Source organism: Salarias fasciatus, chromosome 15 (assembly GCF_902148845.1).
Source record: "Salarias fasciatus chromosome 15, fSalaFa1.1, whole genome shotgun sequence".
In the NCBI taxonomy this organism is placed as follows: domain Eukaryota; kingdom Metazoa; phylum Chordata; class Actinopteri; order Blenniiformes; family Blenniidae; genus Salarias; species Salarias fasciatus.
This window is the reverse complement of record NC_043759.1, coordinates 18,422,027-18,433,349: the sequence shown is the minus strand read 5'-3', so window position 1 is coordinate 18,433,349 and position 11,323 is coordinate 18,422,027. Positions and strand designations below refer to the sequence as shown.

At 44.3% G+C, this 11,323-nt stretch overlaps 2 protein-coding genes across 3 annotated transcripts; one reads left to right on the top strand and one right to left on the bottom strand.

The window, feature by feature from the left end:
* Positions 1-3,262: 3,262 nt before the first annotated feature.
* naga (N-acetylgalactosaminidase, alpha) lies at positions 3,263-7,720 on the bottom strand. Its single transcript, XM_030110313.1, has 9 exons — positions 7,551-7,720; positions 6,992-7,148; positions 6,175-6,315; positions 5,516-5,727; positions 5,341-5,435; positions 5,101-5,262; positions 4,816-5,013; positions 4,586-4,726; positions 3,263-3,946 (listed from the first exon to the last, which is right to left on the bottom strand). Exons 2-9 carry the CDS (start codon positions 7,144-7,146, stop codon positions 3,743-3,745), a joined length of 1,308 nt encoding a protein of 435 aa, XP_029966173.1. The 5' UTR covers positions 7,147-7,148; positions 7,551-7,720; the 3' UTR covers positions 3,263-3,742.
* A 38-nt stretch (positions 7,721-7,758) lies between these two features.
* On the top strand, positions 7,759-10,933 carry LOC115401925 (uncharacterized). Of its 2 annotated transcripts, none has more exons than XM_030110312.1 (2): positions 7,759-7,880; positions 9,284-10,933. In XM_030110312.1, exon 2 carries the CDS (start codon positions 9,520-9,522, stop codon positions 10,663-10,665), a length of 1,146 nt encoding a protein of 381 aa, XP_029966172.1. In that variant the 5' UTR covers positions 7,759-7,880; positions 9,284-9,519; the 3' UTR covers positions 10,666-10,933. The 2 variants fall into 2 exon arrangements, with proteins under 2 accessions (XP_029966172.1, XP_029966170.1); XM_030110310.1 differs by lacking the exon at positions 7,759-7,880 and adding an exon at positions 7,939-8,584.
* The last annotated feature ends 390 nt before the right edge of the window (positions 10,934-11,323 follow it).

The window sequence follows — 11,323 nt, the reverse complement described above, 5'->3', positions numbered from 1 at the left end:
TTCTGCTAATTGTCATGTGAGGTGAGCCAATGTTGTGCCAGTTTCTTTTTAATCATGATCAGTCACACGCATTGATTTGAAAATGTGCCAAATGGTTAAAAAAGGCAAAGTAAATGCATATTAATTGTTTTTGAAACAGTCAAATGTTAAGACACGTAAATAATGATCAAGTCATGTATTTGTTACATTTTATTTGCACTCAATTATCTCTGATCAAACTAATTAAATTTTTTTTAATCATAAAAATGATGCATAAACCATCACTTTCGATCTTGTACACCTCTGTTTCATTTCATCTCAGTGTTTAACAGTGCAGACAGAATTATTTGACTCCAGGTGTAGTTTGGACCTACCAGGTTCGGGTTTCTCTCCGCACGAGCTCCGCCATCAATGCTACGAGCTTCTACCACGTGTTATGGATATACTGGTTCCCGTGGTGACCTGTGACCCGCAGGTCAAAACAGGCCCTGCCTGGTTTGGCGCACGATGTTCAAAAATCACAAAAAAATCATTTCTTCTCTGGAACTTGGAGAGTTGGTTCCGAAACAATCAGACATCTTCAATAAATTACTAAAAGTGATTTTAGTCTGAGTGATTTTATTGACAAACAAATGTATCTCTGTAAAATATTTACAACCCATAATATTGAACACACTGTTCAACAACCATAAATACTGCTAGTGAGAATATGCAGTTTATTCAAACAACATGTAAATAATTTATATTTCACACTGGGAGACGCAGAGGGTAAATGAGGTAAGATGAGTTTATTTTTTATGGCTACTCAACATAAATTTCCTCTCCAGTTAAAGTGACTCCCTGCCGATTACACCAATCATTTTCTACTATCTCATTGTATATATGATTTTATTGCGATCAAGCTCCAAAAGCAAAAGTTGTAAATCTTCACTAACGTGACTTCAACTTGTCCCGGTTTATAAACAGATCATAAAATAAACGTCAAAGTTTGTATGATTTACTGAGCAATAATTTCCATGCAAACTCCTGTACATACACCAGGCCACTTTAAAAAGTTTGTGAGCAAAACAATTTAATTAAACCTTATTTTACCAGGAGCTGAAGTGTCTTGCATTTATTCTTCTTAGCTTTCTTCCTTTAGATTATGTATGCTCTGCCTACATTTAGGAATTCAGGACTCAACCTACAGACTGAAAAGCTCGTCTCTAAACACATGCAGTCCTTTGAGGTGGCATTTCCACTTTAGTCCACTTCACTGCTGGTCAGTGTTAACACGCTCAGCACAGGGTCCTCAAATGCAAAACTCAGGCTGAGCGGCGCACAAAAAGGATTACAACAAGTCAGCAAAACCTTTTTCCCATGTACACAGTTTAAGTAGTCTGCTCCAAATAATTGCCCTAAAGTTCATTCAAGTAGGCTCAGTGGTATATTTTTAGAAGTGTAAATACTTTTCTCACGATAACCAAAAGAACATCGTCGACTGGAAAGCATCTTTGTATTCTGACGTTGGTTTTCCAGGTTTTTAAGACAACATTTCATGGATGAAGAGATTATTGTATCGATGATACAGAACAATTTTGTATTGATTTCCAGCGTGTCGTTCTTGGGACTGAGTCAGACTATAAGAGCGATACGAACTTCGCGGCGTATCAGAGGCACCAGATATCCCCACAGTAGAGGTCAGCCATTCAGGACTTTCCTGTAATTTGCCACCTGGTTGTATATGTTACCGCTTTTGGCCAACAGCCTCCCTTTCCCTATTTCTCCATTTAAATAACTCGCCTCCACTGATGGCTCTCGTGCTTTTCGGGCCTATTTTTAAAGCAGATCTGTGCGATTGTGCATGCCTGTGTGGAACGTCTTGACCCCTCGTTGGAAGACAACACAGCATCCTCTCTGCTGGTGACGTCAGGCTGTCAGCAGGCCGGCGACGACGTCAGAACAGCACACACACAGCGGCGACGGCGGTGTATAAACCGCAGCACTCAGACATGCAAACTGCTTTTCAGGCAATGCATGAATATAAATGCAAGTCTGATTCACCAAAACAGACACACAGTTCAATCCCTTTAATGTTCTGTAGCAGAAGCCCCTCTGGAGTGTGGCCTCCTTTGAGACCTTGCATATATTCTGACCTATATGCCGACTGCGTCTGATCCACTCCGGTTCCGCCACGAGCCGCCGAGCAGCCCTTCATCTGAGTTGGATTTTAGAGGCGCGAGGCGGGGAGTGTGACCGGCAGCGTGACAGAAATGAGTGCGATAGTTGAATGAGGGTGGAGGGGGCTCCACAGGATTGAATCAGAGCCGCTCGGTGTTGCGGAGGCACAAAGACGAGAGTGGCAACTGTGCCTCTCTGCAGCTGTGGCCTACGTGAGCATCGGCAGGAACGCTCGGGCTCCTCGGCTCACGCCCCCTCCCTCACTCGTTCTCTCGCTCTCTCTTTCTCTCACCCCCCCCTCCTTTTTCTTTGCACCTTCAAATAAGACTTTTTAAAGCCGTAACTCCCCCTGCTCTCACTCCTGTGCTCAAATCCCTTTTCACTGTTCTCCCATTCTCTTCATCATAACTCACTAACGTCGTCGTCTCGAATGGCAGCGCCTGGGACAGTGAGAGATGTGTTCGTCCGGCCAAACGGACATGTGAGACGGCCCTGAATGGGCGAGGAAGAAAGGCAAAGATGTCCTTTCTCACATTCAGATCCACGAACGCAGCCAATCTGGCCTCAGATGACCCGGTGGCGGGGGGTGGGGGGGGAAACGACGACCATGTGCTGAACTCATTTTAACACAAATCCACGGGGCAGCGCATACATTCATGTGACCAGTCCGGCACGCCCAGACGACGGGCAAACACCGGGCTGTAGAGCCAAGGTCAGAGGTGATACCGCCCGGCAGACGGAGGGAGGAGCGGAGAGGATGAGACGAAACGGATAGGAAGATGATCCAATATGGCACACGGGAATCAAGGACACGGTGGAGGAGTTTATACTTTGTAATAAATGAGTGAAACTGGGAGGAGTAAACATCCCCGAGGAGAGCGAACCCTGACAGAGAGATAAAGGACGGAGCTGAATGTGCTGATTGTCTGTGTCTCTTCAGCAGGTGCATTTTGGGAATGAAAGGCCCAAGTTTGACCGATAGACTAAAGAAGAGTGGTGCTGACCTCTACTGGCTCAATACAGCTATGACTATCTCAGCAAGCGATCAGATAAACTTTTACCAGAAACCGTTTGAGAACTGCTTCACCTCGATATGTCAAACATCACAAAACGCTATTTTTTTTCCATAGAAAATAGATATGTTTTAATCATTTCACATAAAAAGGCACAATTAACAGAATAAGCTTGATTAAAAAAAAAAAATCCTCATTCATTTTCACTTCGTTTTTTTTCTCCTCAGTAAAACCCCCAAGCAGCCCAACATTCCAGATTTTTAAGACTATGAAAATAATATTAAATGTAAACACAATTCAGAAATAAAAAGCAGGTCAGGACACACTGTGATCTTTTTCAATCAGATAAAAAAAATTCAAGTGTTGATGCAAAATAATTTTTTCTAAATTTTTAGATCTCAATTGAAGTATTGAAATCGAAATCCCCCTTTTAGTGCTCAATATACAGTATGGACATACAGTCCATGACCCAGATCAGTCAGTGAGATGAAAGCTGTTATCCCTGAGTTTACAATCATTCTTTGGAGTATCTACTGAAAAAAAAAAACCTAATTTGTCTAAACTTCTTAAATCTAAAATAAAGTGAGCTTTTAAAAGAAGACACGTGGAATGGCGTTGTCCTTATCGAGCCTGTAGGCAGACCCCTGCATGCGGTCGCTGCTGAAGTACTGGCGGACGTTCAGTCTGGCCGGGGCAGAGATGTACCACATGACCACGCCCGTGGGGTTCACCGACACCACGAAGTCAGCCGAGTCTTTCAGCACCATGGCCGAGTTGGTAAAGACGTCAAAGGCCTGATGGAGACGGACAGACGCACACAAGTGTCTTTCTCAGACTTCAATACACATGTCAATGCTAATAGGCAGATTAACAGTGAACAGCGTGAACATTCAGTCTCTCTTGTGTCGTCTGTGTTCTTTCTCTGTAACTTCTGGCACAGTCTCAGACAATAGAGCTGGAGGTTTGAGATCTGTGTCTGGTGTCACCTTCACATCTGCAGCAAGTTGATAAGCTTCTACTGTCTGCTGTCAGCTGGCCCGTTTGTGGCTCTTCAGGTCTGTTCTATATATTTTTTTAAACCTCCGTTGTCACCTTTGCCTGCCGATGTGGGATTATTGGGTTTTTCTTTGAAAAACTGTCATTATATGGCTATGTTGTAGACTCTACATAAAAAACTGAACTTAAATGAACACAAATGTGAAATGCAGTTTACAGAGAAACTATATATTATTTAAATTGTAGAGAAAAAAATTCTCTTTTAAAAACTGAGCTTTGAAAATTAAATTACAGTATATAATATCATTAATCAATGAATTTATCAAACAGCAATTTACATAATAAAAACAAACAAACACTGTAATCTTTTCAGACACAGGCTGAATTTGTTGATATATTTGCTGAATAAGTGTAGAATGTGCCTGATATCCGCCTACCTTGTAACTTCCTGTGGTGTAGTTGAGTTTGCTGAGGGAGGTCTGGTAGCGGTACGGCATGTCTGTGCGCCGGCTGAAGAACACCAGAGCGCTGGCGTCACCGGACAGGGGCCGCCAGAACACCTCGATGCCGCTCTTCTCCTGGAGAAAACCAAACGACGGAGAAAGTTTGAACCCTGGCACGAACGTGAGAGCACACAGGAAGTGAGAGCTCTGCAGCTCCTGATCACCTTGACGATGCGCCGTCCCTGGACGCCCATGGGGTCCTGGTTGATGCCGATGACCATCTTGTTCTGCAGGATGCTCCGGGCTTCGCCGCTGATGGTGCGCAGGTCGTTGGACATGAACAGAGGAGCGGCCAGGATGGCCCACAGAGCCATCTGAGAACGGGACTGGTCCACGCTGAGTCCAAAGTCCCCGATGATCAGCTGTGAGGGTCAAAAGTGCTCACTCAGGACGCAAGGTAATTTAAAAATAATACTATCTGGCACAAACTGGACACCAGTTAAACACACCATATCCGGGTCATTCCATCTCCCAGGTCCCGCTGCGGGTCCCAGGACATCCTGGTTCTCAAAGAACCAGTCAGCAATGTTCAGCACACTCGACCACGAGTCCTGGATGTCGCCGTAGTTTCGCCACAGGTTGCAAATCTGCCCCAGCTGAGTGTAATTGACCTGCGAGCAGAGACGGGAAAGAATTAAAACACAAGCGACGTGTCGAAAGAAATAAATCTGAGGAAATGTTGATGATACCTTAGGGGGGAGGCCGCCCTGGTAGGCGGGCCAGCTGCAGGAGTAGCCGATGGGACGGCCGGTCGCATTCAAAGCCTTCGACATGAGAGGATAGCCTGTTCAACATAGTGACAGCGGTCAAACACTCAACTAAATCCGAGCGTTCACAAGGAAAAAAGTGAGGTGATCTTCTCACCCTCCTCTTGCACGCTGGCATTGGAATAGCAGCCGTCGAACTTAAACATGTCCACTTCCCAGTCGGCGAACGTCTGCGCATCCAGCTGGATCTTGTCCAGCGTGGTGCCCGGGTAGCCCCCACAGGTGTGCGTGCCCATGTCACCGTAGATGCCCAGCTTCAGACCTCGGTCATGCATGTACCGTGCCAGTTTATGGATTCCTCCAGGAAACCTGTAAAGATTATTAGATATCAAATCCATAAGCACCTTTATAACTGTCACAGCAGTTTTGATAAAGACTTTTTGATGACTGAGTAAAATCAACCAGGAACAGACGTGACCTCCTTTTTCTGTCTGCTGTTGGCATCATAATAACAGAAGTATTACATGTGACTGTGGTTTCCCATGTCTCTTTTCACTGTTCCCTTGCGTGGAGTTCAAAGATCGCTGTCTGCTGTGTGCATGGTATTTATGCAGACACAGCGTATATAAACCTGCAATAAAGCCACAGGCTGGTTTGTTTTCATGTGACTGCATGACTGTCATGCCTTCTGCAGCACTTCTCCTGGACTACACCTTCAGAAGCCATCAGTTTATGTTTGCTAAGAGGGGCAAGAGGTCCTCTGTGCTTATATATGTGTGTGTGTGCGCTATTGTGACCATACGACCCATGCTGTACCTCTTAGGATCAGCCTGCAGCCGTCCCTGGTCGTCTCGCTGCTTGGAAGACCAGCAGTCATCTATGTTCACGTAGACGTAGCCGAGCTCCCTCCAGCCGTCCTCCGAGAGCCGGTCCGCCATGTCCATGAACAGGTTCTCACTGGAAAAGAAAAACAACAGTTCATGAAGACTGAAGGAAAGAAGGAGATGTATTTCAGGGCCTGTGATGGACTGGTCAGCTGTCCTGGGTGAACGCTGGTATTAATTACTAAGGTCATCTGGAGTGTTCATCTGTAACTAGAATAAAAGATGGATTGTTGGACTTATTAGTGGCAAAAATTAGGCTGTTATTCTCGGTCAGATTAAAATAGCACAACATTTAAGATGCTCAATGTAGACAGCCACACTAAGTCACACTTGAAGCAATATGAAAAATATTTTCCATGTTTGGTGTTTGGAGAACGTCTGCTGCGGTCCAGTGGTTAAGGAACAATGGGGAAAGCAGAACCATTCTCCTGGGATTTGTTTCCACTAATAAGAGAAGAATACAGCTTCGAGCAAAGTATCTGGGGACTTATAGTTGAAGTACACAGGTACTAAGCACGAATCACTCACATGTTTACCAAAGGGGACTGTTACAAGCTGCAAATCGGTGAATTAGAGCATCACATTTGAATGGGGACACAGTAAAGAGTTACATGGAAATGCTTCAACAAACGTCATTCTGTGAATATCTGAGCTATGTACAATCTGAAGAACCAATATAACGTCAAACTTCACCCTATCCTGTGTGCATTACATTATAGTGCACAGTTTTCACATTACGATGGAGTTACCTGATGCAGTTCTTGGGGTCATGAGCACAGTCGATATCGCAGCGAAATCGCTCCCATGCCAACCATCCCATGGGAGGGGTTCTCATTAGTCCATTATCGAGGGCAAATGAGGACCCAGAGAGCACAGAGACAAAGACCAGCACTGACAAATGCATTCCTGCAAAGACAAACATGAGCAGTGGTGATGACAGTCAGACAGCAGCGAGAGTTTGATTTAGAAATCAGCTGGATCAACACAGGTGCACTCCTCAACAAGAAGCAACAAGTAGTGTGGTGTGGGAATAACAAACAAACCAACCCACGAGCTCACAGATCTCACCTGACTGGGAGTGACTGAGCAGCCACATCCTGCAGTCTGCTGACGGGTAATACCAGCCATGATGCACAGATTACAATACTAGAATTATTATTTACAATTCAGCTTTGCATTCAGCACCAAAATTGTAGATTTTTGTGTTTTAGAAAAGCTAATTCTAAGGCATTATTACTATTCAGAAATGCTCCTCCAGTCCATGTTTGCAGACAGGTATTGAAGAACAGGATACAGATATGAACTTACTGAAGTCAGGTGAAGACTCTCCGTCGTGGGAAAGTGGACGAAAAGGAAAAGCGACGGAGAATCTCTGTAAATGTAAAGCTTCACTCCACTCAGTCTGGTAGAAACAGTGGAAACCCCTGCTGTTCGTCCCTGTTGGAAAGAAGAGAAATAAACAGAGAGCTGCTTCAGAAGAGGAAGAAGTGGCTGGAACACGTGACTGCAGAGGTCAGCTGACCAAACCCGGAAGAGCGGGGCCGCGTCCCATTTCTGATGGGCTACACGTAACTTTGCCTGTATTTATACTACTCAGCACATCTTTTCCACCACAAAAACAGCAGTAAACGAGTGATTGTGGGTTTTTTTAAACCTCTCTCTTCTATGTACTTCCGTTTGTATATTTTATCCTGTTTTATAATTTCAGTTTTATCTGATTATTATTAGTTTCACTTTTTTGTCATGTTGTTTCCTCCTAAAATGTTCCGTGTTTACATATTACTATCAGATTTTATATGTAATAATATTTACATTTTATTGTTTGGTATTCAATCTGGTATTAAATTACACAGCTACTTTGTGGTCATTGTTTGACAAAAACAAAAACAGATCCTGTACAGGAGGAACTGATATGTATTATAAGGCTAAAGGCATCTACTATAATATGTTTATAAAATTGGATGACTTATGGTAAGTGACACCAGTTAGTTATAAGATAGATAGATATTTATTTGTTTGAGTGCTTTTCATTTGAATAGGATTAGTATGTGTATAAATGATAAATTAATTTGACACTTTTACTGAGTGCATATCCTGTAAATCCCTTATTGTATCAATATTCCATATTTCTTCAGATTATTATGAAGACTGCCTATAGTAGCTTGATCAGTATGGTTTGATATTTTTAATTGTGCACTGTTATGTATATTATCGGAAAATATTAATTTATTTTTGAATTATTGAAACGTGTGTGCGCACGCGCGCGCTCATAGTTATGACGTCATTTGCGGACGAGGTTTGAGAGCGCGCTGAACTGGGCGTCATGGCAGAGACAAGTCTGGGTAAGAAAGTCACTGAAAAGACAAGGAGACATGCCAAATATTAGGCTTCTGGTGCAGAATGTCAGAAGAGAAGAACAGCGTGCAGCTGCGGTTTTGTGTTTCACATAAATTGCTACTGAACCTTGAGAGCTGCATTTAACCGAAGTGCAGAATATGACTGACAGTAATAAATAGGTCTATTTGAACTCCATCAGGTGGACTTGTCCCCATGCTGTGGTTGTTAAATGGTCTGTTGAAACATCTGTTTTTCCTTTCTGGTTTAGACAGACTTCCTGGTTTTAAGTGTCAGCGTGCGGCCATCCATACTACTATCACTTTGTCTTAAAGTGACAGGAGCTGCTCACGCCTAAAACTGCCTGAACAGACATAGGAAATGCCAAACATACCCCTCAAAGCATAATACCCTTATTGCTTATTGCTCAGTCATGTAAAAGAAGCATTTCTTCCCATGGTTGACAGAGTTGCAGGAAAAAAAAGTATTTTCTTAAACAAATATGACGGTATAAAGTTACAGACTGCTGTATTTCATAGCACTCTCAGACTATAAATCAACAGATTTGACTATAAATCTGAGTTTTTAAAAATAATGAAAGATACAGGTTTACAAGATACATATCATTCATATTCTGAAACATTATTCAAAAATAACTGAAGTAAACTGTGAACAGTGGTAAACATTTGATTTGAATTTTTTTGTAGGTGCATCCAGTGCATTGAAGACGGTCCTCAGAAGTGCGGCGGCCGGCTTCGTGTTTGGAGAAGCGGCTCTGTTTGCAGTTGGACCCAGTCTGACTGAAGATGGCGCCCTGCAAACCGCTGCAGTCCTGGCAGCTGCTCAGACTGGTTCCACAGGTGTTGGGGTGGTGACGGCGTGCCTCGTGTTCACGTCCGTACTCATATCTCTTGGAAATGGCTTCATTATTTCTGCCCTGGTGATGTCGCTGTGGGCCAGAGCTGGGCTGAGGGTGCCGTGGTTAACGGACATCACAGCAGGAGTCTTTGTTGTGCTGGGTGCTGTCTCTACAGGAGTGCTGGCAGGACTTCTTCCAACATGGATCTACATCGCAGCTGAAATCACTCTGGTCCTTTTTGTCTACTCTCAATCTAATATAAACGACATGACCACCGCTCTGTTAATCATCTTCACCACTCTGTATATCACTGTAGTGTATGGACGGATGGGGGCTATTTTGGGGTTTCTCTGCATCGGACTCTCCATTTTTGTCCTCTTTTATCTTCGAAGGACTCTGACACAGAGTGGGAGCCAAAGACCAAAAACTGAATGTAAATTGCTGGAGAGGATTTTCTTCTACTCTGTTTTTGTGGGGATTCTTGGTTTCTTCGTCGGCCTGGGTGCAGGTGAAACAGACGAGGGGTCCAAGGCAGAGGTTGCTTTGATGCTGCAGTCAGTCGTCTGGGTGGCGTTTCTTTCTGCAGGGCTGCTTGGCGCCGGTCTGGGAACTGTGGGAATGGTCGGACTGGGGCAAGAGGGGGCTGGAAGAGCAACTCTGGGTGCGGCTGTGACACTGCCAGCGGCCTTAGGAGCCATTTTGCTGTGGAGCTCCTCTCTAGGGGTTCGGAGCTGCACAGGAGGAACACTTGGGGCGACTGCAGCTGCTGGCGTGTCACTTGGAGCAGCGAGTGTGGCAGCAAAACACATGTTTGACTCTAGAAACTCAACTTTATCAGTTTTAGGTTCGGTGGCTGTCGGCGTATTTGTAGCCGTGAAGGCCGTGCCTTTTAAACCAACGCTGCTGACGATGCCAGAACTCTTCACAGTCGTCCTTGTCGCAGTGGGGGCGTTTGTTTTGGGTGCACCAAAGAGTCCATTCAACACTCCAGTGAATCTGCGGCAGGGCCTTCTCACGGGGACGGAGCTAATTAAAGGAATTGGCATGGAGACCGTCACCGCAGCAGCAGCACCTATTGGCGCCGGGGCACTCGGGGCCGCGGCGTTAGGCACCGCGGCTCTGGGGAGACTGGGGACTGTGGGAGTTCTGGTGGCGATACTGCTGGCTCTTGGAAGTGCTTTAAGTGGTTGGATTGGAAAATCACCAACAACAAATCAACACAGAGACTGAGTTTCCATCTGTCTGTCCTGCTGGTCATGTAGGAAGTATACAGGAAATCTCACAAAATGTATAAATGAAACTTAGACTTGATTGAATGTGAAAATATGAGAGGATATAACAATGTGATGTCCCAGAAATGCATAAAAACTGAAGTGTTTGTGGCTAAGATTTTTGTTAAAAAATAATTTTAAGCTTTTTTATCTGAGAATGTGATGGATTCACCCACTGAAACTCTCATGCCTTGACAGTCGTCTTGAAATCATGAAATAAAATTGTTTTGAGCTTCAGTGATTCCCCTCTTTGTCAGCTCTTCACACCACATTTCCCAAGACGTGACTGCGAGCTGCAGTTGGTTTGGTTTCATCTTAGCAACAGTAACAGAGGGTTTGATGTTTAGAAAGAGGAGGGGGGAGTGGGAGGAGAAAAAAAAAGCAGACTAACTTCAGTAGAGCGTTCGAGAATCGCTGATCTTTAGCACATCTCTACATTTGAAGAAAAATGAAGGACTCTTGTCCACGCAAAGTTTTGTTACCCACTCAGAAGACATCATTTCAGCGTTGGACTGGATATCCACGTGTGGCTCCAGTCATGGCAGCAAACAGGACTTCAGCATCAAGGAAGGTGTTTTTCTCTGCAACACAGGAGAGACTGGAGGATCTGAGTGGCT

Bases quoted from the DNA above. Each gene is read 5' to 3' on its own strand.
- naga (XM_030110313.1), bottom strand. From the start codon at position 7,146: ATGCATTTGTCAGTGCTGGTCTTTGTCTCTGTGCTCTCTGGGTCCTCA. The intron at 5,728-6,174 runs GTACAGCATGGG...TAATCTTTACAG, and splicing joins CTGCAGGCTGATCCTAAGAG to GTTTCCTGGAGGAATCCATA. The intron at 4,727-4,815 runs GTGATCAGGAGC...GGTTTTCTCCAG, and splicing joins AGGGACGGCGCATCGTCAAG to GAGAAGAGCGGCATCGAGGT.